The 24,593-nt window shown below is 36.3% G+C and overlaps 2 protein-coding genes across 3 annotated transcripts in view; both read right to left on the bottom strand.

The window, feature by feature from the left end:
• The window catches only part of LOC134816247 (syntaxin-binding protein 1-like), a 55,592-nt gene that overhangs the window by 9,726 nt on the left and 21,273 nt on the right, over positions 1-24,593 (bottom strand). For both annotated transcript variants that reach the window (XM_063825004.1, XM_063825003.1), the window contains exons 2-11: positions 19,340-19,485; positions 18,749-18,838; positions 17,667-17,774; positions 17,337-17,448; positions 14,372-14,502; positions 13,841-13,949; positions 13,447-13,584; positions 5,948-6,036; positions 5,211-5,321; positions 594-741 (exon numbers count right to left, since the gene is read on the bottom strand). In XM_063825004.1, the coding sequence (XP_063681074.1) occupies positions 594-741; positions 5,211-5,321; positions 5,948-6,036; positions 13,447-13,584; positions 13,841-13,949; positions 14,372-14,502; positions 17,337-17,448; positions 17,667-17,774; positions 18,749-18,838; positions 19,340-19,417 (1,114 nt within the window). In that variant the 5' untranslated portion in view covers positions 19,418-19,485. The remainder of the gene's footprint in view (positions 1-593; positions 742-5,210; positions 5,322-5,947; positions 6,037-13,446; positions 13,585-13,840; positions 13,950-14,371; positions 14,503-17,336; positions 17,449-17,666; positions 17,775-18,748; positions 18,839-19,339; positions 19,486-24,593) is intronic.
• LOC134817171 (uncharacterized) lies at positions 22,052-23,151 on the bottom strand. Its single transcript, XM_063826309.1, has one exon. The coding sequence runs from the start codon at positions 22,917-22,919 to the stop codon at positions 22,407-22,409; it is 513 nt and encodes a 170-aa protein (XP_063682379.1). The 5' UTR covers positions 22,920-23,151; the 3' UTR covers positions 22,052-22,406.

Below are 24,593 nucleotides of genomic sequence, written 5' to 3'. Positions count from 1 at the left end.
AGAATATTTGAACTGAGTATAGAGTGCTGAATGCACTATGAATATCGTGTACATTTAAATCTTTAAATCTTTAAAGTTTGCGTGTCCCCCCTAGCTCAGTAAATTTATTAAAAAGCTTTTGGAAAATAATCATATTCAATATTTGCTGTAGCCGGGTAGCCCGTTCATGCTAAGTACCCGTTGATGTGTGTCAAATATTAAACACCTTGATCAACTAGTTCTTTGCTCTACTTTATGCAAGATATAACATTAATCAGAAACGTCTATAAAGAATTCATCCTTAAGTACAGTATAATACAAAATGTGGCAACGATTTTGCACATGAATCTAGCAGTTCTGCAGCATCTTTGTTATGGTACCAATGGTATCATAACATATTAGGAGCCGGTTATAAGCCGGTTAAATATCGTAAGTGGTAACTGGTAAGCTGCTAAATCACCAGATAAAGAATTTTTATTTGATAACAACGTGTTAACTGTAACTGGATAACCGACTACCTTGTAAAGAACATTGCTTGTTTTTCTCTAGAGCTTTATTAACACTTGAAACAAATTTTTAACAAAAAACAAAACCTTTAAATTTCCCGAGCTTACCGCTGTTGTAGGCAGTCATACAGTCCTCAGCAAGTTTAATGAAGGAGTTCAGGTTAGCTTCCTCCCTCTTATACTTGGGCATCTTGTTGATCATACTTTTCATATCGAGCATACTGTTTGGGTCACCGCCTCCACTACCACGCAGGTTCTGGGGAGAAAGTGTTAAAGTGAGCCTGTTTGCACTGTTGACTATCTATAACTGTAGCTAGTACTTTAGCAACACCCCCCCCCCCCCCCCTCCCCCCGCAACATTCCCACTACAAGGGACCATTGGTAATGACTCTTTACCTGCTTTGATGAAGTTCTATTTAGTAACGTGACTATCTAGTATCTGTATCTAATACTTTAGCAATATTGGGGTATTGTAATGGTGGCTGGTTACTTTTCAGTTAAAGGTGTGGTACTTGCAATGCTTTCCTTTGAACCTGCTAACTGAACAGTGCATAATATAGACATTACGTGATGATCGAACTAACAATTCTGTGGGAAAGTGACCTGACTGGCGCACCGAAATCATTAAGACTCATTTATTATAAGTACTCAGCATTATTAAACGACAAATGTATCTCACGAGGGGGCCTATTAAAATGATGACCTAACCAGATCTACAGATCAGTTCTGTAGATAATGATACAGATCAGTTCTACAGATCAGTTCTGTAGATAATGATACAGATCAGTTCTACAGATCAGTTCTACAGATTATGATATGTATCCCCTAAACCCCCAGCTGCAGTCTGACCGTCTGCCGTGATTATCACTGGGGCATGGAATATTCTAGACCTGATCTGACGTCAATGAATAGGTTCGGTGACCAAGACAACCATAGCGTTGTGGCTAACTCATGAGTTCTTGAAAATAGGTACGAGACCAAGTTATAGATCACACGTGATACAAATTATTACAGACGGCAAAGTTTATCGACGTGTTCTTTATTCAAGTTTATCAAGGCTGCTGCTTAGAGTCACGCTTAGCAGTTAATGACTCACGCTCACTTCCTTGAGCATGCTGAGCCAATGAGCCAGCCCAAGAGATCATAATATATGCGGAATGATATTATTGTTTGCCAGTTAAACAGCAATTAGTCACACATGATAAAAGCGAGCCTCTCTCAAGTGGGGGCACGGAGCTATGTGAACATGAGCTTATTGTAATTGTTGCTTTCAGAGGTTGAGGGTCGATAACATGTTCTTTACGTGGCTTTTTGTTGGTCCTGGATACGTTAGTAGAATTGATTGATTGATTGATTGAGGAGCACTACCCGAAGGCATTACTCGGCACTAACGCCTTAAAATCTTTAATTACAATCAAATATAAATATATGCACACAATGTATAAAATATTAATAATGTATAAAATATGATTACGCAATTAGCAAATTTAAATAGTACTATTAAGAATTTGAAATAACTCTTATCTCTTGACATAAATTTAGAACAGCGACACAGGGTCTGAAGAATGCGCGGTGATATTTTTATCTTTTAAAAGTTGTAAATGACAGTGAAATTGCGCTGTAGCGATAGCATTGTAAAAAATGCTCGAAGATAGTCATATTTCGTTATGAGGTTAAAGTTTTGTTGCTCGTTATTATGATCAACGTATGTTGTACCAAATTATTTAAATTTCTAAAAGTACGAAATTTGAGTTGTTCCAGTCCTTGTCATCCGGGTTAAGTGCTTGTGCAGTAAGCACATGCTTGCTGACTGTAGACTTGAATGAATTTAGGAATTTGTCTTGTAGGCAAGTGGTGACGTATTTTATGTCCTTGTTAATAATGTTGACTGTTTTGTTATATAACTTAGGCCCAATGTAAGAAATGCTCTTGTCTGAATTACATAAACGGTTAAATGGTACTGCAAAGAACTCAGGTTCTCTTCTAGGTGCGTTTAAGTTTGAAACAGTGAACATTCTTATAATATTTGGTGGTGCAGTGTTAGAATAAACTTTGTGCATTAAGCATAATATACATTTAGCTATCACGTTCGGTAAAGCTAATACTTCTAGTTTATTGAAAATTTCCTTTGTGTGTGAAGGTGTGCTATTCAGATCTTTGTCATAAAAGTAGCGGTGGTATTGGTTATCTGCAGCGCGAATGCCCTTTTTCTGAGCCGAGAAGACTCTTTTAACGGAGTTTAGCGATCTTGTTCCCCAAACTGTGCAGCAATAGTACAAGTGAGACTGAACAAAGCTGTTGTATATCAACTTGAGTGCTTTGTTAGGTACTGAGCCTTTGAGTTTGTAGAGAATGCCCGCATTTCTAGATACTTTAGTGGCTAAATGTCTAATGTGGTGGGCCCAATTTAGCTTGGTATCAATGATCACGCCAAGAAACTTTTCGTGATAACTTTGCTTTAGTCGTTCACCTCCCATGTAGATTTCTATATCCTCAGTTTTCTTATTTGTAAAGATCATATATTTAGTTTTGCTAGCATTTAATTTAAGCCCGTTATTAGTAGCCCAATCAATTATCAAAGTCAGAATCTCATTCACCATTGCATTAAGTTGTTCAAAAGTATCTGTACTTATTATTAGGTTTGCGTCGTCAGCGAAATAAATATGTTTAGCTAAATTACTAATCTGAGGAAGGTCGTTGATGTAAATTATGAACAGAATTGGTCCGAGAATGGAGCCCTGTGGAACTCCGTAGTTAAGTTTGAGGTGAGAGGACTTGCAGTTGTTGACGCTCACGTATTGCTCTCTATCGGTTAGATATGAGTCAAACCAAGATAAAGCCAACCCCCGAACTCCATAGTGCTCAAGTTTTCTCAGAAGAATACTGCTGTCAACCATGTCAAAGGCCTTGCTGTAGTCCAATAGAAGCAGTGCTGTGACCTGCTTTTTTTCTAGTGCCCTGTGAATATGGTTTTGGGCTTCTAGTAAAGCATGTTCGCAGCTATGCCCAGCCCGAAATCCGTATTGAGAGTCAAATAGGATTTTCTCTGTCTTTAAGTGATCTAATAACGGGTGGTTGGTTACTAAATAAATAAAATAAATAAATAAATACTACTTACTGATTTTGTAATATTTGGGGCCTGGAGTGAGGTTGGAATAACATGAGGTTAATGCTGAATTGGGCCACTCAGGGATAATTCACTTGAATCCTAACTCTAAAGGAGCAGGCCAGAATCTGATTTCACCCGCCCCGTGCCGCTTATTTCACGTTATTCGTTCGGAACACGACTTTTAACTCTCGGAGATAAGATTAAAATTTGTTGAGGCTTTCCATTAACTGTCGGAGTTAATTTAAGATCTGCGAAAATATCACTCCGATGATTATGCCGACACCTAGTTGAGATAAGGAGTTGTAAAACTAACTGAGACATAGAGATTGTTACCCTCATTAGCTGATCTGCTGAAATGTATTCTAATAATTAAGATCTGTTGGAATTTATTCTAATAATTAAGTAATTAGCAAATGATCAGACTTGTTAAAAGCACCCAGTCTACTTAGTCTGATGTCATTAGGACGACTCGCTGATCTATAATAATATGGGAGGATTTAAATCGACATTCAAACCTCAGTGCGATAAATCGTCTTTTGGGAGTGGGAGCTTGTGCGGTTATTAAACTACTATTTCTAGGGGTTGAAAGCCTGTGGAACTGCCTGCTTCTAAAATTAGAAGTTATGCTTATCTGCGAAGTATTTCTCGTATAATGCAAACTTACGAGCCTAATACTCTAAATAGAGGGGCAGCCCCCGCTGTACATTAGTATATAATACTGTTGTTGAATGGTGTTAGTTACAGGTTGAAGAATATTTTCCAGATGAAAATGAACATGATCTGCCTCATTACTAGATTACACTATTGTTTAGATTTAAATCGAAATCTCATTAGTTTTGGTAGTTTTTAAAGGTATATATCTTAAGTTTTACCTTAATAATAAATATAGTCCACCTTGTCACTATTCTGTAGACAGCACAACGGATTTATATAATAATTTAACTTTTCCTTTTGTTGTGCACCAGTTTAATATTTTGGTTAATATTAATGCTTAAATTTCTCAATTTTATTCAAGTCTCCCTTTTGTTTTCATGCGGCAAGAACATTTCATGGACCGTTATAGACTCGCCCCCGCTTTTAATGCATATGAATTTAAAAGAGAAAATTAGATCACCCTGCAAACTAAACATTCACTCAAATACTTGCCAAGACTTTACAACACCGTGGACAGAAAATAGTTCTGTTGCAACTTGCAATAAACGATGTAAAATCTCCAAATTCCTTCCGTTAATGATGTTTGACGGAGAAATCACGAACATTGTTTGTGATTTTCCCACCAAAAACCTACTAATTCACATGTCAGTAACTCTTTTGTCAAATTAACTATCTCGGAAACGTTTTGCACAGACATTGAAATACGGTCTAGACATTTCAATTTGTCGGTTCGACAATGAACTATTAAAAAACAGCCATTTTTTTCTGCGTAAAAATATGCCATGGCTGTATTTTATAAGTTGTTGGATTATTAGAATCATTAAATATTAGAACTATTTAATAATAATATTATTAGTATTGTAGGATCATATATTGAAATTTAAAAGATTCCTGATTAATCCCTTGAAATAGAAAACACGCCTGGACTAACAAACAAACAACCCCACTAACTTATAACTTACCGCATATTTGTCCATGAGAGCATTTGTTTTCTGGTTAACTATCTGCAGTACTGTGCTGATGTGATGGTGCCTCAGTTCTCGCCACACTTCGTTACTCGTGTCAAGGATTATCTGAAGCATTAATTAACTTACAGCTTAAATTACTGAACTTTTAGTTTGGGAATTAAATCTTGTTGTAGGAATTCACTGAAAATATAATCTTAAATTCAATTCAGGACTGTTTTGATACAGTAATGTAAACATTTACACAATAATAAACGAATATTTAAATATATCATTTTTCATCTTCATATTATATTAATTGATTATAGATACGGGGATTTAAAAATAAAATGTAGGGGGACTTGAAGTCAGTACACATACGTTGGATCTTATGGCATAGCCATGTTTCATATTTGAGACCAGTAACTTTGCAGATGTTATATAAAGATAAATACTGCTCATTCGAGGATTCAGTCGCCAATTTTCAGAGACCACACCCAATCAACATTGAATTGCTTTTACTAGTGTTTGCGAAAGCCGAACACAATCCATTACAATTTGACTGGATCCAATCATTTAAAATATCTAAAAACCGCAAAAATAAACGTTCATTTTTCCAAATGAACATCTTTATTTAATTATTTGATTTGACAAATTCCTCGAATAAATGATAATAGCAAGTCATACCAGAGAGATTTATTTCAATAAGGCACGACTGAGACCCAACGTATGTTAACTAACTGCCCTTCCTGTACCTCTTTCTTATTATCGTCTAAAGAGCTGTCTTTTGTTGAGTCGAATGTGTAGGTGTTTTTAACAGGATCTATCTTACTGCTTGCAGCCACTGAAAAATTAATATTTATTAATATCTATTATGATAAAAGTTTACAATATGAACCATTATTTGAGATTATTAATTCGCCAAATATTTCAGCTATGAATGTGTTTGTGATAGTGACGATACTCCTCTTTCGGTCAATAGTTATCGAAGGTATTTTTATAAACACTTTGAGATCAAATCATTTTAAATACTGTTTAGTTGAACACACACTATTGGAAAGTTCTGGAATCTATTTCAATGGTCATTTTACAAGAAATAAGGGATGATATTTGAATATGACACCGTTCAGGAGAGGAGTATGGTAACATAGCGAGAAAGGGAACTCCGTCCCAAATTGACAGTCACCAGTATGGTCCCGCAAGCAAGGCTATAGACGGAACATCGGCTTCGGAATGGGACGATGACTTCGACATGTTTAAAAATGGATAAACTTTTCTTTCCATTAATTCTATTCAATATTGATAATGATCAATATTCTAGCCCGAGTAGTGTTCGAAAGGGCGCCCTGTTTTGACATACCTCCTGAGCCGGTACTCATTTCCTCTCTGAGCTAGCTAGTGTATATCAGTTTCTTGTTGGTGTTTTGTCTGTGTTTATTTGTCCGTAGTAGGAATTTACTGTAACTTTGGAGACTGGGCGCAGTAATGTCCCAGAGGGTTTGTAACATCATGGATGCTGACTAAGCTTACCTGATCCTCTCCAACTTGTATTAGTACACTACTTCATTCACACCAGTCATTTCACTACATTAAACTGATTGAGGTTATGCCCTTTGTACATGCTGAAGCGATATGCTATGATGAGTGGAATATGAGTTAGGATCAGTTTGGTCCGTTTCATGGCAAAAACATTTATTGATTTTGTATTAACCCTTCGGGGCTTGCGTGACCCTTATCATAGAACTGGTTTTCAGGACTGGCAGTCTGACCTATTGCCTTGCCAGCATAGGTGTACTTATATAGTTTTGCATGGTTCAGTTGCATAGTAGTGTCCGAATTGCACTGATTCTAGCCCGAGTAGTGTTCGAAAGGGCGCCCTGTTTTGACATACCTCCTGAGCCGGTACTCATTTCCTCTCTGAGCTAGCTAGTGTATATCAGTTTCTTGTTGGTGTTTTGTCTGTGTTTGTTTGTCCGTAGTAGGAATTTACTGTAACTTTGGAGACTGGGCGCAGTAATGTCCCAGAGGGTTTGTAACATCATGGATGCTGACTAAGCTTACCTGATCCTCTCCAACTTGTATTAGTACACTACTTCATTCACACCAGTCATTTCACTACATTAAACTGATTGAGGTTATGCCCTTTGTACATGCTGAAGCGATATGCTATGATGAGTGGAATATGAGTTAGGATCAGTTTGGTCCGTTTCATGGCAAAAACATTTATTGATTTTGTATTAACCCTTCGGGGCTTGCGTGACCCTTATCATAGAACTGGTTTTCAGGACTGGCAGTCTGACCTATTGCCTTGCCAGCATAGGTGTACTTATATAGTTTTGCATGGTTCAGTTGCATAGTAGTGTCCGAATTGCACTGATTCTAGCCCGAGTAGTGTTCGAAAGGGCGCCCTGTTTTGACATACCTCCTGAGCCGGTACTCATTTCCTCTCTGAGCTAGCTAGTGTATATCAGTTTCTTGTTGGTGTTTTGTCTGTGTTTGTTTGTCCGTAGTAGGAATTTACTGTAACTTTGGAGACTGGGCGCAGTAATGTCCCAGAGGGTTTGTAACATCATGGATGCTGACTAAGCTTACCTGATCCTCTCCAACTTGTATTAGTACACTACTTCATTCACACCAGTCATTTCACTACATTAAACTGATTGAGGTTATGCCCTTTGTACATGCTGAAGCGATATGCTATGATGAGTGGAATATGAGTTAGGATCAGTTTGGTCCGTTTCATGGCAAAAACATTTATTGATTTTGTATTAACCCTTCGGGGCTTGCGTGACCCTTATCATAGAACTGGTTTTCAGGACTGGCAGTCTGACCTATTGCCTTGCCAGCATAGGTGTACTTATATAGTTTTGCATGGTTCAGTTGCATAGTAGTGTCCGAATTGCACTGATTCTAGCCCGAGTAGTGTTCGAAAGGGCGCCCTGTTTTGACATACCTCCTGAGCCGGTACTCATTTCCTCTCTGAGCTAGCTAGTGTATATCAGTTTCTTGTTGGTGTTTTGTCTGTGTTTGTTTGTCCGTAGTAGGAATTTACTGTAACTTTGGAGACTGGGCGCAGTAATGTCCCAGAGGGTTTGTAACATCATGGATGCTGACTAAGCTTACCTGATCCTCTCCAACTTGTATTAGTACACTACTTCATTCACACCAGTCATTTCACTACATTAAACTGATTGAGGTTATGCCCTTTGTACATGCTGAAGCGATATGCTATGATGAGTGGAATATGAGTTAGGATCAGTTTGGTCCGTTTCATGGCAAAAACATTTATTGATTTTGTATTAACCCTTCGGGGCTTGCGTGACCCTTATCATAGAACTGGTTTTCAGGACTGGCAGTCTGACCTATTGCCTTGCCAGCATAGGTGTACTTATATAGTTTTGCATGGTTCAGTTGCATAGTAGTGTCCGAATTGCACTGATTCTAGCCCGAGTAGTGTTCGAAAGGGCGCCCTGTTTTGACATACCTCCTGAGCCGGTACTCATTTCCTCTCTGAGCTAGCTAGTGTATATCAGTTTCTTGTTGGTGTTTTGTCTGTGTTTGTTTGTCCGTAGTAGGAATTTACTGTAACTTTGGAGACTGGGCGCAGTAATGTCCCAGAGGGTTTGTAACATCATGGATGCTGACTAAGCTTACCTGATCCTCTCCAACTTGTATTAGTACACTACTTCATTCACACCAGTCATTTCACTACATTAAACTGATTGAGGTTATGCCCTTTGTACATGCTGAAGCGATATGCTATGATGAGTGGAATATGAGTTAGGATCAGTTTGGTCCGTTTCATGGCAAAAACATTTATTGATTTTGTATTAACCCTTCGGGGCTTGCGTGACCCTTATCATAGAACTGGTTTTCAGGACTGGCAGTCTGACCTATTGCCTTGCCAGCATAGGTGTACTTATATAGTTTTGCATGGTTCAGTTGCATAGTAGTGTCCGAATTGCACTGATTCTAGCCCGAGTAGTGTTCGAAAGGGCGCCCTGTTTTGACATACCTCCTGAGCCGGTACTCATTTCCTCTCTGAGCTAGCTAGTGTATATCAGTTTCTTGTTGGTGTTTTGTCTGTGTTTGTTTGTCCGTAGTAGGAATTTACTGTAACTTTGGAGACTGGGCGCAGTAATGTCCCAGAGGGTTTGTAACATCATGGATGCTGACTAAGCTTACCTGATCCTCTCCAACTTGTATTAGTACACTACTTCATTCACACCAGTCATTTCACTACATTAAACTGATTGAGGTTATGCCCTTTGTACATGCTGAAGCGATATGCTATGATGAGTGGAATATGAGTTAGGATCAGTTTGGTCCGTTTCATGGCAAAAACATTTATTGATTTTGTATTAACCCTTCGGGGCTTGCGTGACCCTTATCATAGAACTGGTTTTCAGGACTGGCAGTCTGACCTATTGCCTTGCCAGCATAGGTGTACTTATATAGTTTTGCATGGTTCAGTTGCATAGTAGTGTCCGAATTGCACTGATTCTAGCCCGAGTAGTGTTCGAAAGGGCGCCCTGTTTTGACATACCTCCTGAGCCGGTACTCATTTCCTCTCTGAGCTAGCTAGTGTATATCAGTTTCTTGTTGGTGTTTTGTCTGTGTTTGTTTGTCCGTAGTAGGAATTTACTGTAACTTTGGAGACTGGGCGCAGTAATGTCCCAGAGGGTTTGTAACATCATGGATGCTGACTAAGCTTACCTGATCCTCTCCAACTTGTATTAGTACACTACTTCATTCACACCAGTCATTTCACTACATTAAACTGATTGAGGTTATGCCCTTTGTACATGCTGAAGCGATATGCTATGATGAGTGGAATATGAGTTAGGATCAGTTTGGTCCGTTTCATGGCAAAAACATTTATTGATTGATAATGATCAATTTGATCATTTGATCAATTTGAGTAATTCTAGAAATAAATATATAATAATATGTACTTTCAAATTTTAGTAATTGGTTATGACAGAGAGTAATATTTTCAGAAACTCGATGTCTAAAACAGTATCAACTGGTACTATTGCATGGTGGAAACTAGACTTCACAGACTTCTATTGGGTTCAAAAGATTGAAATAGTTAACAGGTTGACTACACATATTATATTATTAACATTTAGCATACGTTATATAGAATTTGCAGCGAGGAGTTTGACTATTGCAAATCAACAACAGTGGAAATCTGTGAAACTAATCCTTACCAACTTAATCTTAACGTTTTACAGTTTGAAACCGTGCTGTGAAGTATGGATCGATGGAATGACAATAACAGTTCGGCTGCATGATGAAACACGTGCATACACCCTGCACTACGAGGAAAACAAGAGGGATTACGTAACAACCGTTACAAGTAGAATAAACCAAGTGAAGATAACAGGAGGAGATAACGAGCATCCCTTACAATTGGTGGAGGTCAGGGTCATGGGAGGTGAGTACCTAACTAACAAACACAACTTAGTCAGGGTCATGGGAGGTGAGTACCTAACTAACAAACACAACTTAGTCAGGGTCATGGGAGGTGAGTACCTAACTAACAAACACAACTTAGTCAGGGTCATGGGAGGTGAGTACCTAACTAACAAACACAACTTAGTTAGTGTCATGGGAGGTGAGTACCTAACTAACAAACACAACTTAGTCAGGGTCATGGGAGGTGAGTACCTAACTAACAAACACAACTTAGTCAGGGTCATGGGAGGTGAGTACCTAACTAACAAACACAACTTAGTCAGGGTCATGGGAGGTGAGTACCTAACTAACAAACACAACTTAGTCAGGGTCATGGGAGGTGAGTACCTAACTAACAAACACAACTTAGTCAGGGTCATGGGAGGTGAGTACCTAACTAACAAACACAACTTAGTCAGGGTCATGGGAGGTGAGTACCTAACTAACAAACACAACTTAGACCCATTCTAGACTGGTAATAGGATTCACGTACCAATTGAGTGTGAAGTCAATTAAATGTTCATAGATATGGATAATAGAGATTACATTCACACATAATTGAACAGCATGAGACAAGTGGAAAACAAACAAACGAATAGATTTCAAGCTCGTAAAGAATCGTTGCTTAAGATCGGAGATTTCAAAACTCTAGTTCGACAGTCCAAGTTCTCTTGTCGAACTTTAGTACGTGTCGAACTTGAGTCTAGGTAGCGCACTTCAGTTCGAATCTTAGGGTTTGTCGAACTAGAGTGCGTGTCGAACTTGAGTACATGTACCGGACACCAGTAATAGTATGGCTGTTACCAGACTGTATAACCAGCCTAATATTGTTTAAAACATTACCAGGATGGCTATACCCACTTCCCAGTGCAGGTAGGCATATTTTTCTTTTCTAGACTAGTAATACTAGCCACGGTGGTAACACCTAGTATTACTAGTCTAGAATTGGTCTTAAACTTTTTGCTATTATGGTAATTTTACACTCATAAGTTAATTTTGCTTACCATTATCTGCTTACTCTTTCTAATATCATACATTTTCAAAAGCAAGCTTTCCCCAGTCAGTCCCATTTCTCAGTCACATTCCAATTAGTCCCGGGTATCAAGATAACAAGTTTCCTGCTTGCCTTGTTATAGCCCCACATTCCACACCACGCTCAACATGTCACTTCAAACTCAGGCGAAATATTAACAGTAGTGTGTACATACCACCGTAACAACAGTGTGAAGTGTTGTGTGTAAGGTACCGGAATATACATTGTACATTGTATACATGCCATATATTTGAATTTGGTTGTCAAGCCTTTTTGCCTAGGAAATTCGGGAATTATTTGCTGACATGTTACTTGATGTTTTGTTAACACATCCTGAATTTCAGTTGCGTGTAGCTACACACAGGGACAAGTAAAAGGGGAGAATGGAGACTGTAAGACTTGTGGTGCTGGACAAGGTCCTAATCAGGAAACCACTCTCTGTGGTATGTTCAGATTTATAAAAAAACGGGATGTTAAGTAAAATTTATATTTTATTATATTTTATTATATTTTATTCATATTATATTTTGAAACTTTTAACATGTTTAACTTTAAGGCCTAATAACTTTGAAGTTTCATCGCGAAATAATTCAAGTTCTTTCAGATAATTCTTGAGTAAAATAACCTATTTTTAAGACACCTTATACATTGTCCATTATCGAATATCGAAGTTTCGGCTTTTCGGTTTTGAATAACCACAAGCTGTGTTAAGGAGTAAGCTGGTTATAAAACCCTTTTAAATCCACACCACCACTAAGACATCAATCAGCAAAAACATCGTTCAAATCCGGATAATATTTATTAGATAGAGTCATCAAAGCAGGCAAAGAGTCATCATCAATCGTGCAATCCCTTGTAGTTATAATATTTATTGCAGTTGACTGTGATAAAGGACACTACAAAGGTGATTACGACGTGCGAGCGGTGCAGTGGTAACAGCTACAGTAGGATCACAGGAGCGGAGAGTTGTACAGATTGTACGGGAGGGTTTGTGTCACGTGACTCAACTGAGTGCAGTACCGGTGAGTGGGACATTTACTTAACGGACCTTTACCGATTGTTGAAATTCGACATCTAGCGTCATTTCACGCTAGATGTCGAATTTCAACAATCGGTAAAGGTCAAACTTATCTTCAGGAGTAGAGGCTTTTAAATATAGACTTGAAGTCATCGCAATTTAATATAACTACTTTAAAGTAGTAAGTCAGGGTTAGTCTCAAGATCAAGGATTAATGAAACTGAGTGGGAATTGGGATAAGTTACTAAACTTAAAAGCCGTCCTCCCAAATGCCTCGTTTTTTACCAAACTTTACATCATCCTCCGTGTTCAATAAGCCTCTTTTCCTGTTATCAGTTATGCACCAATAATTCAAGGAACCCCAAAGCCCAGAGGTCCTACGCCATAAAACGGATAACATACAAATTTGTCAACTTCAAAACATTTCTTAACCAAGATATCAGACGAATATTTTTTAAAGTACTTTCTTAGCTTAGTCTGTTATTAATTTTAATACGCCAATAGTTAAAATATAGCAAACTGACGATAAATCAATGAATGTTTGTGGGTCCAGTCCATAAGATAGGAGTGAATCATAGATTTTTTATGTATTGCTTTTCTGAACATAAATTTTTAGAGTAAAACGTATCTACGACATTTCATTAAATGTTGAGAAGCGACATTATTATAATGTCGCTTTATAATGATGTATAAAGCGACATTATACATTATTATATGATATGTATAATAGACAATAGTCTAACCTGCGGAGAGAAGATCGTAAGCCATTGATTGGAATGTCAACTCATGGAGAAAGGGAGAGATGGGATCAAAACCTCTATCCAGGATTATTAGTTGTGATTTGTTGTTAGCTGTTAGGATGTCAGCTTCTTTGTATTTTTCTAAGGGATTTATAATAATTATTAATTTAATTTATATCATTTTATCAGTTTCTTATGGTTTGATTGAGATCTTATAACATGACATTTTAAAGTCACATTTTGCGTTTTTATTTCCATCACAATACATAGTCTCAAAATATGTGATAAAATAAATATCTGATAAAACTATGCTTAGCTTAGGAATGATGAAACATAGAAGGTTCGCGTCATAAATAAATACAGAAATTGTTAAACAAACAAAAAACGGCATACGTACCTAGTTTAGCTTGAACTTTAGTAGCGAGCTTCTTAACACAGTCCAGGTTACTGTTACATGTCCTTACTTTGGGACACGGTGATTCATCTAGTGTAGCACAGACTGTCACCTAGGATAAACTTATCTCATTTTACGGAGAAGAGATATTTAAATGCAGACTTTACGTGATTGAACGAATGGTTAATATTATATAGTGTATGAGAGATTGAGAGTTGCCGAAATGAGACTAGATTAAATTTTGGTGTTACAAATTCAAAAGTCAATAAAAATTGCCGAGTTAGCTGTCCTTACATTTTAAGTTTAAGAGTTTATTAAATTTAAAAGCTTCTAGCTAAGTGTTTTAAATATATTTTAAGTTTATCTTCCCAAGATTCCGAAAGTTCTCGTGTTTTAGAACCACATTTTAAGTTCCTGCATATTTAAACTTTATCTAGAAGAAATTTATAAAACTTTATAAAGATAATAACATTCATAATAATTAAAGTAAAACTTCAAGTTTAAAAGTTTAAAAGATTATAATAAGTTCATTACCAGCTGCTCAGCTATTTCGTCTAGTCTCTTGTCAGTCATTTTACCACCGTAATATTCGTTATAAGCAGCCGGGTTGTCGAGAGAGAATACACGCTCTTCTATTGGTAGAAATGCCAAATTCAGCTCCTTTACTGAAATGTTATTAGTTAGAAATGAAATTAATAATAAACTAATAACCACACGTACACTACAAATCTATTACATTTATTGAGGACGTTACAAAAGGAATATATTAAATGTAGTCCGAGGAGTCCTAACTCTCCTCGCGTCCAAAGACGGCGTTTCTCATGTCTCATTATACAAATTGTAGAATTTACTTGTTCTCGCTTCGATAAAATTTACAGAATAAATTAGTAAGTTATTTAACTTCTTTGTTAATACTATAAATAGCTATTACGTGATTCTATTTGCATCAATTACCATAGCGTCCGTAATATTTTCTATCGAGAACAATAATTCCTAATTTGAAAGTGAAAATTTTAAACGGATTTAGATAACTCTATTAAAAAGCGTCCAAGACATATTATTGAACTGACCGAGTCCCATTATAACTAGTCATGATTGTCAAATCTATATTTATTTATGTCAAAAATGTAGAACACTCATTAACTCGGACAGCTGGATCTGACAAGTCTGGTCGTATATTTGCCAGATGGTTAGAGTTTCTAATAGAACCATGCCCACCCCCTGATTCACAAAGATAATGAACTTAAGTTGTGACCAGATTAAAGGATGATTTTAATGGACAATATCCGGTAAAAATTATCGAATATCATTTTAAAATCTGATCATGTAGTACCACAGTAGATCGGAAGTCTTTGCCAATACTGGGATTGGAAAAATGTAAGTAAACAGCTTACTAATTAAATAATGAGTAGAAATAGTCGAACATATAAATTCTAAAAGGTTGCCTCTATCACGTAGCAGGCAATAAATTGGGTTGCATTGGCGGATGTATATTACAAGTTTAAGGCACACTCTCAGTGTTAAGTTTGCGTTTCATTACGTGAGACACCGCTAAACAGCAAAACATTTCGTTATCTCAGTTCAGATTGATTCCCTGTACTGGGCGAGGAGGTTTATCGATTTAGGTCCGAATTTAGGTCCGAAATCAGATAAGGAACTAAGGTTTAAACAGCTGAATGATAAAAGAGTTTCACCTTATCTAAGATAAGCTCATACATACAGTGTTCCATAACCTTGCGTCTTACTGATCAAGTAGGAATGTTAAATATCTCTGTACCTCTAAATTCCGTGAAGTTTCCAGTAAGTACCTAGAGAGGGAATGTAGAAGACAGTGTTTAACTGTAAATTCTTAACTAAAAAATAAAGTAACCTCAAAATTAGCAGAATCTGAGAATTTGATTCACTGAGTCACATATGAAATTCTAGAACCTTCGGAGGGGCACAGGTATTTATTTTTTATTTTCAAAATTCAAATAAACTTTACATCAATGTATTACAGTTACATTCAATAAAAAAGACTACAATATCTCCTGTGAAGCAAAAAAATGGAAAAAGAGAGCTAGAAAAATATTCATGATACTCAACACTACCAGACTCAGCTGGAGTGAGAAACAATATGTAAAAACATCAAAGTAAAATTCATTTCGGCTGAACCAAAACACGGTGGTAAGACCATATTAATTACATTGGTGCCGACTAAGTGGTATTACAAACATTTTGTTTGTATTACAAACATTTTGTTGCAGCCGGGATGAAGTGATAGTTTAGATACACATAATAATATTATATATTATATATCCAATAAGTATTTCAATCATGAGACTAATAAACAGCGAACTAATCCATCATTTGATAGGGAAATAACATTCAATTCAGTGAAATTTTGGCAAAATATTGTATAGTAAATAATTAAATATTTCTCAATTTAGAATTACCAGAGGCTATTATGTTTATAACATGTAAATATGTATCAAAATACAATAAAGTATAAACATTGGAGCTGCTCCCGTTTATTATATACAAAGTCAAGATAGCCTGCCAACATTATCATAATCAAGTTAATAATAACAGTGTAAGTCGATACATTCAGAAGAAGGGGAAACTTGATATGCAATAGCAGGCCAGATACTATGATATCCTAATTTCTTATATTGTCATAACTCACGTACTACACATACCACTCTGCGACAGTGGCGTAACGGAGGGCCCCGCTGTGCGGGGGGGGGGGGGGGGGCGCCGTCTTAGGGGGGCGCCAAATCGTCGTTTGAATGTGGGACAATTTCGAAAACTTAACTAAAGTACTAGCAAAACTGCGCGTTTTGCTCTAGATACACACTTTTTTAGAGATTTTACCGGCGCGGCGTATCCGCTAAAATCACCTAATTTGTTCAATTTTAGGGAGGGGCACCAAAAGGGGAGGGGGCGCTTTTTCGGCGGGGGGGGGGCGCCAACAGGCAATGTTACGCCACTGAACTACGCGATACAAATTATAATGGAAATTCAAATCTAGCTGAGACTGAGAGCACACCACCTTTTTAATGAATGCAAATAGTAAATATTTTGGTTCTCACTTCACTCGCATTCCAACCTTCACTCGCATTCCAACCTTCACTCGCATTCCAACCTGATTGTTAATTTTAAATATTTTACGTTCTCAATTTCGGTCCGGAGCTACGTGACGGTCATCGTTATTTTGAAGAATATACAGTAAAAAAGAGAATGTTGACAATATAATATTTCTGGGTTAAAGTTGCAATACACCCAGCTAACTATTCTACAAGTAGTTCTAATGAAGAACATGGTATCGTGGAAATAGGCCAGACAGTAGACATGTGGATTGCGGGTTTTGGTTTGGGTTTCGCCACATAGGTCCAGGATCGAGATCAGAATATGCAGGGTGCGGGTGGCTCAGAGTAAATCACCACCCTGTATACCGGACAAATAGGCAAGACAAGCCACCCCCCCCCCCCCCCCCCCCCCATGACATGCAGGTACTAACCAGTTTGAACGAAGGGAGCTATATCTGATTTAGCTATATCCTTCAGCATCTCATCTGGTATGATCTCCGTGAAGAATAAGTGAGCATTTTTGTAAAGTCTTCCAGAGTATTCCTGAGAGTAATAAGCTTGTACATGTAGATTGTAGAGTTGAAAACGGGATTATTTTTTCTTGAAATCGATATAAAATATCATAAAAATGATATGAGCTTTTACGTCGGAGCACTTAGCCAAGCACTTAGCTTCAAATCTTTTCAAATCTTCGGTGAAAAAAAGAAATGATTCAAATCTGCTGTCAAAAACCAAGCGACAAATTCTGAATGTATTCTTACCCTGACTTCGCCGAAATCTTTCTTGATATGGCCAATATTCTCCTGGTTAGGTCTCACAAAGTATACCGCATCAAGATAGGTCAGAGGCTGTCTTGCTTTTGACAGGTCCTGACAGGTGATAGAAAATGGTAATTAATTTCCTGTTTAAATCGCTAGGAGCCCAAACGGCAGAAATATATTTGCTTTAAATTAAAGAGATTTTACCTCTCAGCTCCCATTGATTTAATATATATATATTATATATGGTACTAAAGTTGCACTTATGTTAAAAGAGTGTAGAGTAGTGATAGTGGTCAAGTAGTCAAGTAACCAAAATAAAGTTTACAGGTCCTCTCGCTTAATGAGCTGTTAAAGTCACTATTATGTCCTCCATACTCCAGATGTTCTTTAAGTTTTAAGTTGCTCGCTTTATAATGATCCCTATTTTCATATTATATTCAAGCAATTAAATTTCAAATTTTCCGATAAAGAATGATGTAATATATCTCAGAATTGCCATTAGGTTCATATTAAAATATAAACGGCAAGTTCTTTAAGGGAGCAATTTGATCAAGAAACAACTGGAAGTATTCAAAGTTCAAAAGTTGTAACACCTCCCTATATTCAAACCTTACGTATTGAAAATAATTCGGTCAAATGATAGCTGCTGCATGGCAGCACTCTCTACAGTCAACAAGACTATGTGCTTTGTTAATAATAATAATAATAATAACTAGAAATTTATACATCGCTTTATAGCCAATACAAAGAGAACTCAAAATCTAAATATTCAGTTCAAGCCCTCTAAAGCGACTCATGAACAATGAACATGTACATAAGAACTTAGCATTAATAAGATAAATTAATAAGATAAATTAAATAAAATTGATCTGTCTGTAACAGCTTTTGTCGAGTGCTTGAGCTTGAGTCTACTCAAGTATAAATCATCGAGCAGTAACCCTCGCTCAAAATCAGCCCTTTTAATAAAACTAAATTCGACATCACCGCAAACAAAATAGATATAATTATGTATAATTATTATAATTATGTATAATTATTACAATTATGATATGATTATTATAATTATGTATTCTTTTTATTACCTCGATCAGTGTGATCCCATTATCCAGCATGTCCTTCATCTTCAAACAAGTTGATATTATCTTCTTCCCTAACGTGTCAACAACGAGAATCTGAGATTATAAGTTTTTAATATGTATATTATTATATAATATGTAATATATGTAATATATAATAATATGTAATATTATTATATAATGTTATGTAAGTTAAAACATAAGTTTTATCTGTCAGGCAGTGATTTTATCTGTCAGGCAGTGATTTTATCAGTCAGGCAGTGATTTTATCAGTGCAGTGTAGGAATATTTTTTGTCGTTATCATAATAAGATTAGTTTCCTTATGCAGCAAAGGGAGGAGTACTAGAACATTTGCCGGCTAGAAAGGGTCAGAGGGATTAAATAAGTCTAATGCACAGATAGTCGCTATAAGTCTAAAACACTGCCGTACTTCCTCAGATTATGTTACACAAACACATGATGCTCTACGGGCTCCATTCAACATAATATCATGATTAGCTACTTAACCTAGATCTCTAAAGTATTCGCAATCAAACCAAACTCGGCCAGGTCAAAGATTAGCAATGTTAAATAATTCAATAATAAAATTGTCTGACCTTCCATTCGCCTCGGATGTGGAGGGGTCTGAACATGTCATCGACAATAATCTTTCGTGCTGCATCCTTGAGGGACATGGTTTCTTGGTGTTACTATTATAGTCTTCTTCTCTTTTGAGCGGCTTATCACGTCCAAGAATACATCCCTAGGTACGGAGTTACAATTTTAAGATGAAAGTTGAAAGTATTATATTGTGTTGATATATTATAAAGCAGTGAGTCTTTATTCCTAAAGGGTGTCGCACATTTCAATCTTTATCTTAGTATGTATTGTATCATGACCATATAATTGATTACAACATGCACAATATTCGTATTCATGTAAAATACCCGATAATAAATCTTATACAGTGATTATGTAAAGTGTAAAGAATAATAGGCGATTTAGTTTAAAATTTCAATAAATAGGTATTAAAATAATAACAATATAAATCAATTTGAAACCAGTCGAGTGGAGAGGCCCTTATAAATGGTAACTATAGTGGTTACTATGGTTACTAACAGTATGCCTTGTTAAAATCACGCTGGTTTATGATTTTAGAATTGTTCGTACAGTTATGTTTACACACGTGCTGAACATTTGTGAACATGTAGCAGTCTCATATTTAAATAACAGCAGAGCTTCTAGGCATAAGCTTGGGCCTCTCGACTAAACTATCATGTTCCCGATAAAGATGATCATCTGGTAAGATATTTGCCAAACAAAGTGATTTATTTAATTCTTACATAAACCGAAAGGCCAATCAATTACGATCAGCAAACATGTCTGACTTGAACGCCATAGACGATATATTTACCATTAAATTTTTTAATAACAAATATTTCCATAGCTAAACGATGCCCGAAAAGTACTTAGTAAATTTATACCGCACTACAAACTTCAATTCATATCTATCGTTATTTCAACAGACGTTACACACTACTTAGTGGTATGAAATTCTACCTCATTTTTCCAGAAATAATGTAAAATGTAGACATATTGTATAGAAATTAGAACTTCAGTACTCGATATTAAGTTGCAAACTAAATAAAAAAATTGCTGTCAAAAGTGAATGACAAAAAATGAGTTGTTATTCCCATAATAACTTCTAAAAATTAGGACGGAAGTATAAAGATAATTGTGCCTAAAATAGAATTAAATGAACGTTATAAAACATCCACCTATGTTGACATAGGATTTCAGGGTTTCAGGATTTCAGGGGATCTAAATGGGCCAACACAACTCCACGGCAGCACACAAACTTAGAGAACACATAAAACACCATGAATATCAATCTGCATTATCTCTTTAACGTTAAATGAACCTCTGATTAACAGCAGTTCTGACAAATACACAGAATAATAATCCTCATCAATTGTTTTCCTTTATTTCAATCTGAACATTTAACAAAATCCTGAGCTTCCACCAGTTCTCCCATGAAGTAGATTTCCAAGTTACAAACTCTAATGATAATCTGACAGTAAGCCTTTCTTCAGGTCCTGATCCTCAGCATAGCTTCCCAGATCCTGCTTTTCTGATTTCACTTTAGATGAAGTACCCTCGATATCATCTATGCTCTCATCAAAACAGGGTGTTAGCAGAAGGACCATACCAAGGATGAAACAGAGCATGGCCAACCCTGTCATGATGAGATCAGTACGCCTATCAAAGACAGTCCACGACATGAACGTATACGAGATGACTTGGTTGTTCTTTGTTTTGAGTGACAAGTTCTTAGAGTACACTGGCTCTCCGTTTAAGTACAGGGCATAGATGACTGAATTTTTTGAACTGTCCACAATCATCACCGACTCTGTTGTCTGTTTTGCTCCCTGACCACGACTTCGGAGAGAGAAAAACTCTTGGATCGACTTGCCCCAGTTCTGAGGGTTTTTTAGAATGTAAATTAAACTATTGCTCATTAACGAGAAGTTTTACAATGAAAATTGAAAGCTTAAAATTTTCGTTCCACTTTACAATATTAGAGTAACGCTTTATGTCAAGAATAAAGATAAGGATATATTTGGATGTACAGTTATAAAAGTTTACATATTCAGACTAAAGAATTAAAAGATTTAATACTAACTTGTAGAGTTGAAGCGGAGCACCCTTCAGACAAACAACCCTTAAAACAAGCAGCCTGTTGTACCGCAAGAGAAAACGTGTCTTCACAGTGACTGTAGCATACTTCGTCCTCTTTCACTATTCGTCTTATCTGGAAATATTGATGTCAGACTGTGACAGTCACAGCTAACTACAGAAGACTACAGAAGACTACAGAAGACTACAGAAGACTACAGAAGACTACAGAAGACTACAGAAGACTACAGAAGATCCTTGGTGTCCATTAAATTGACGAAAACTCTTACCTCTTCACCATATCGGCATCCAGGTTTCAAATTGGAACATAAACCATTACAGAAACAAGAAGACCTTGCAACTTCCACAAGCGATAAGCCGATCAGAAAAATTGAAATGAATGTCACCATGCTGAAAATATATATATTTTGTTGAAAGACATTATGGTTAAAAAATATATTCAGTATATTATGGCTATATACTTGATACAAAATAATGAATTAAATTAGAACAGCTGTTTGACAATTTGACTAGGCACCATTTTACAGATTCCACAGTCTCACCAATCAATCAAATGAATAAAAGGTAACCATTATAGCAACAAAAATAGCTCATTTCTACTCAGTATTAACATCTATAATAAACAACATAAATAATAACAACAACAATTCTACACAACAATTCTAAATAAAAATGTAAAACTCAAATCAGAAAACTAAAATCAATAAAGGCTAAAGTATAACAAACTCTAGTAAACTATGAAAAATAACATCTTATATATGAGTTAAATTACCTTCGAGACTTACACCACAATTATATACATTACAACTGCAAGCCAAGAGCAGTCAATCTTTCATTCCTTTCCCCCATTTAAGGGGTTTTTATCCAATTTCCTTGTTTTATTAATTTGTTTCAGATTTAAAATATTGTAACCAGCCTTACTTCTATGTTTAACAAGTGCCTTACACGTCTAACATGCATGTTGACTTCACAAGAAAAATGAATTGTTTAAACTTTAGTTTTAAATTCATCCCTGACTTGAGTCAAAATTTTACCCAATAAATTCAATCCTTTCCAATTTTTCTTATTATCAATGGCAGGATTCTTAATTGATAATCCTATACCCCAAATCACATCTCCACCTGATGCTTCAACTAACGATGTAGTTCCAGTCTCAAGCAAACGTTCTTTTAAATCAGCATTTTGACCAAACTTTAAGAGGTTGCCTTGTTTCGCAATGATCTCTCTTTGTCCAATCCAAACTTCATCTGAGAACCCTTCAACTCTTCTACCCAAAGCTTTTATTTTGCTTGGAAGGGTTTCTTCCAGAATGAGATTGGCAATTTCCAAATCATCAAAAAGTTTTGCTTTACGATACATCATGTATTGCTCAGCACAGCAAAAAGTTGTACCTTCTTCGGTAAACTCGCACTTGTAGAATTGACTAAAAGGAGTTTGTGCAGTGTAGAAGAACGTATAATCTTTCGTTATTTTGATGGGTGGTGCTTTTTTGGGTGGCATGATTACCTGAGGTTAGTTAATAGTTGTTATTGCACTGTAAAAAGATCTAAAATTGTTAGTTCTCATTTTATTATAACTCTCACTCCAATACTTTAACTCGATTTAGGACTCTGTAAATCTTAATCTAAATCTTAGTTTAACCCTTGCTTGCTATGTAACTATAACTACAAGCCTGATTTAATTTTAATTGCTTCCGGTCAGACCGATAGTGGAAGATATTGATAAGCCATCGAAATACAAACGATATTTACTGGATGCTGGAGTTCATTTAGTGTGATATATAATTAAAAGTTTATCAAACAATATACACATAATTGGTAGTAAATGATTGCTTTTTTTGGAATGTTTCTAATGAAGTTTTAGTAAGAATTGAGGGAGCCAGTTATGTCAGTAATAAAGAGAAACATAACAATTATCTTTGGTTCCATCCTTATGTGGCAAAGAAGCGTTTTATAAATCTTTATTCCACTGGGAAGTTTTTAAAATAGGATAATGTTTTTGATGAAATTATTTTTAAATATTGTATTTGATAATTGATTAATGTTGGTGGGGAAATATTTATTATATATTTTTTCACACAGTGCGATGATATTTTGTAGACATGTGTGATGATGTGATGTCATAAATTTTACTTTACTTACTTTTACTTTAGTAATGGTTATTGTCCAGCTATAAGGTTGGACACATTTGAAAAATTAAAAACCAATACAATAAATGCAATAAAAAGTTAGAAAGTTTTTAAAACCAGGGTAGAAAAAAAATTTACAATTGACAATATACGAATTAGTCAATAAAAATAGAGTTCAGTGTGATATATACATCTTAGATAGCAAACCTGGGATAAGAATTTAATGAGACTTCCACGTGGCAAGGCTGGCAAAGATTTCATCATTGAGCTAACCAGACTGTTCACTATGTTCACCCCTGACTCCGTATGGGAGAAAGTTTCACTTTCCCTTGTCCAGATATTTATTCCTCTGCTCCTTCAGAAACCATCAGCAAGGTCCAAAGCCCGTGAGAACAACAAATATCTGATCTCCAGGCTTCAGAAATGGGATGTTGGAGACATAGAAGGACTGTTGTCAGAATGTAGAATGATACAGAGCCGCCTTCAGAAGATAAATGTTACTAAAGATTTCAATGAAAAGAAGGCGTTCTGCCGGAGAATGCTCCAGGGTAAGGTAAAAGAAGCCACACGACTAATAGACAATGAGAAGAGAACAGGCATTCTTCCTATTAATGATGACACAATCAAACAGCTGCGAGAAAAACACCCTCCTGCAACGAAGCGTGATGGGCCAGAGAAACATCCAACAATTGACATAGAACCTGTACTGTTTGAAGAAATTGACAGTGAAGCCATCAAAGCTGCTGCCAAGAATACCCATGGATCAGGAGGCCCCACTCTCATTGATGCTGACGGTTGGAAACACATTCTATGCTCAAAGAGCTATGGAAAATGCAATGATACCTTAGCTCAAGCCATAGCCGATGTTACTAAAAGATTATGCACTGAAACCATTGCACCAACCATGCTCAGTGATCTTCTTGCAAGCAGACTGATCCCCTTAGACAAGCGACCAGGAGTCAGACCTATCGGCATTGGTGAAGTCTTGCGAAGGATTATGACAAAAACAGTTACAAGAACTATCAAAGAACACATTAAGGAGGCAA

Source organism: Bolinopsis microptera, chromosome 6, assembly GCF_026151205.1.
Source record: "Bolinopsis microptera isolate Bmic1 chromosome 6, MBARI_Bmic_1.0, whole genome shotgun sequence".
Taxonomy (NCBI): domain Eukaryota; kingdom Metazoa; phylum Ctenophora; class Tentaculata; order Lobata; family Bolinopsidae; genus Bolinopsis; species Bolinopsis microptera.
This window is presented reverse-complemented; position numbering and strand designations above follow the sequence as displayed.

Excerpts from the sequence above, each read along its gene's own strand:
- LOC134817171 (XM_063826309.1), bottom strand. The coding sequence starts at position 22,919 with ATGCCACCCAAAAAAGCACCACCCATCAAAATAACGAAAGATTATACG.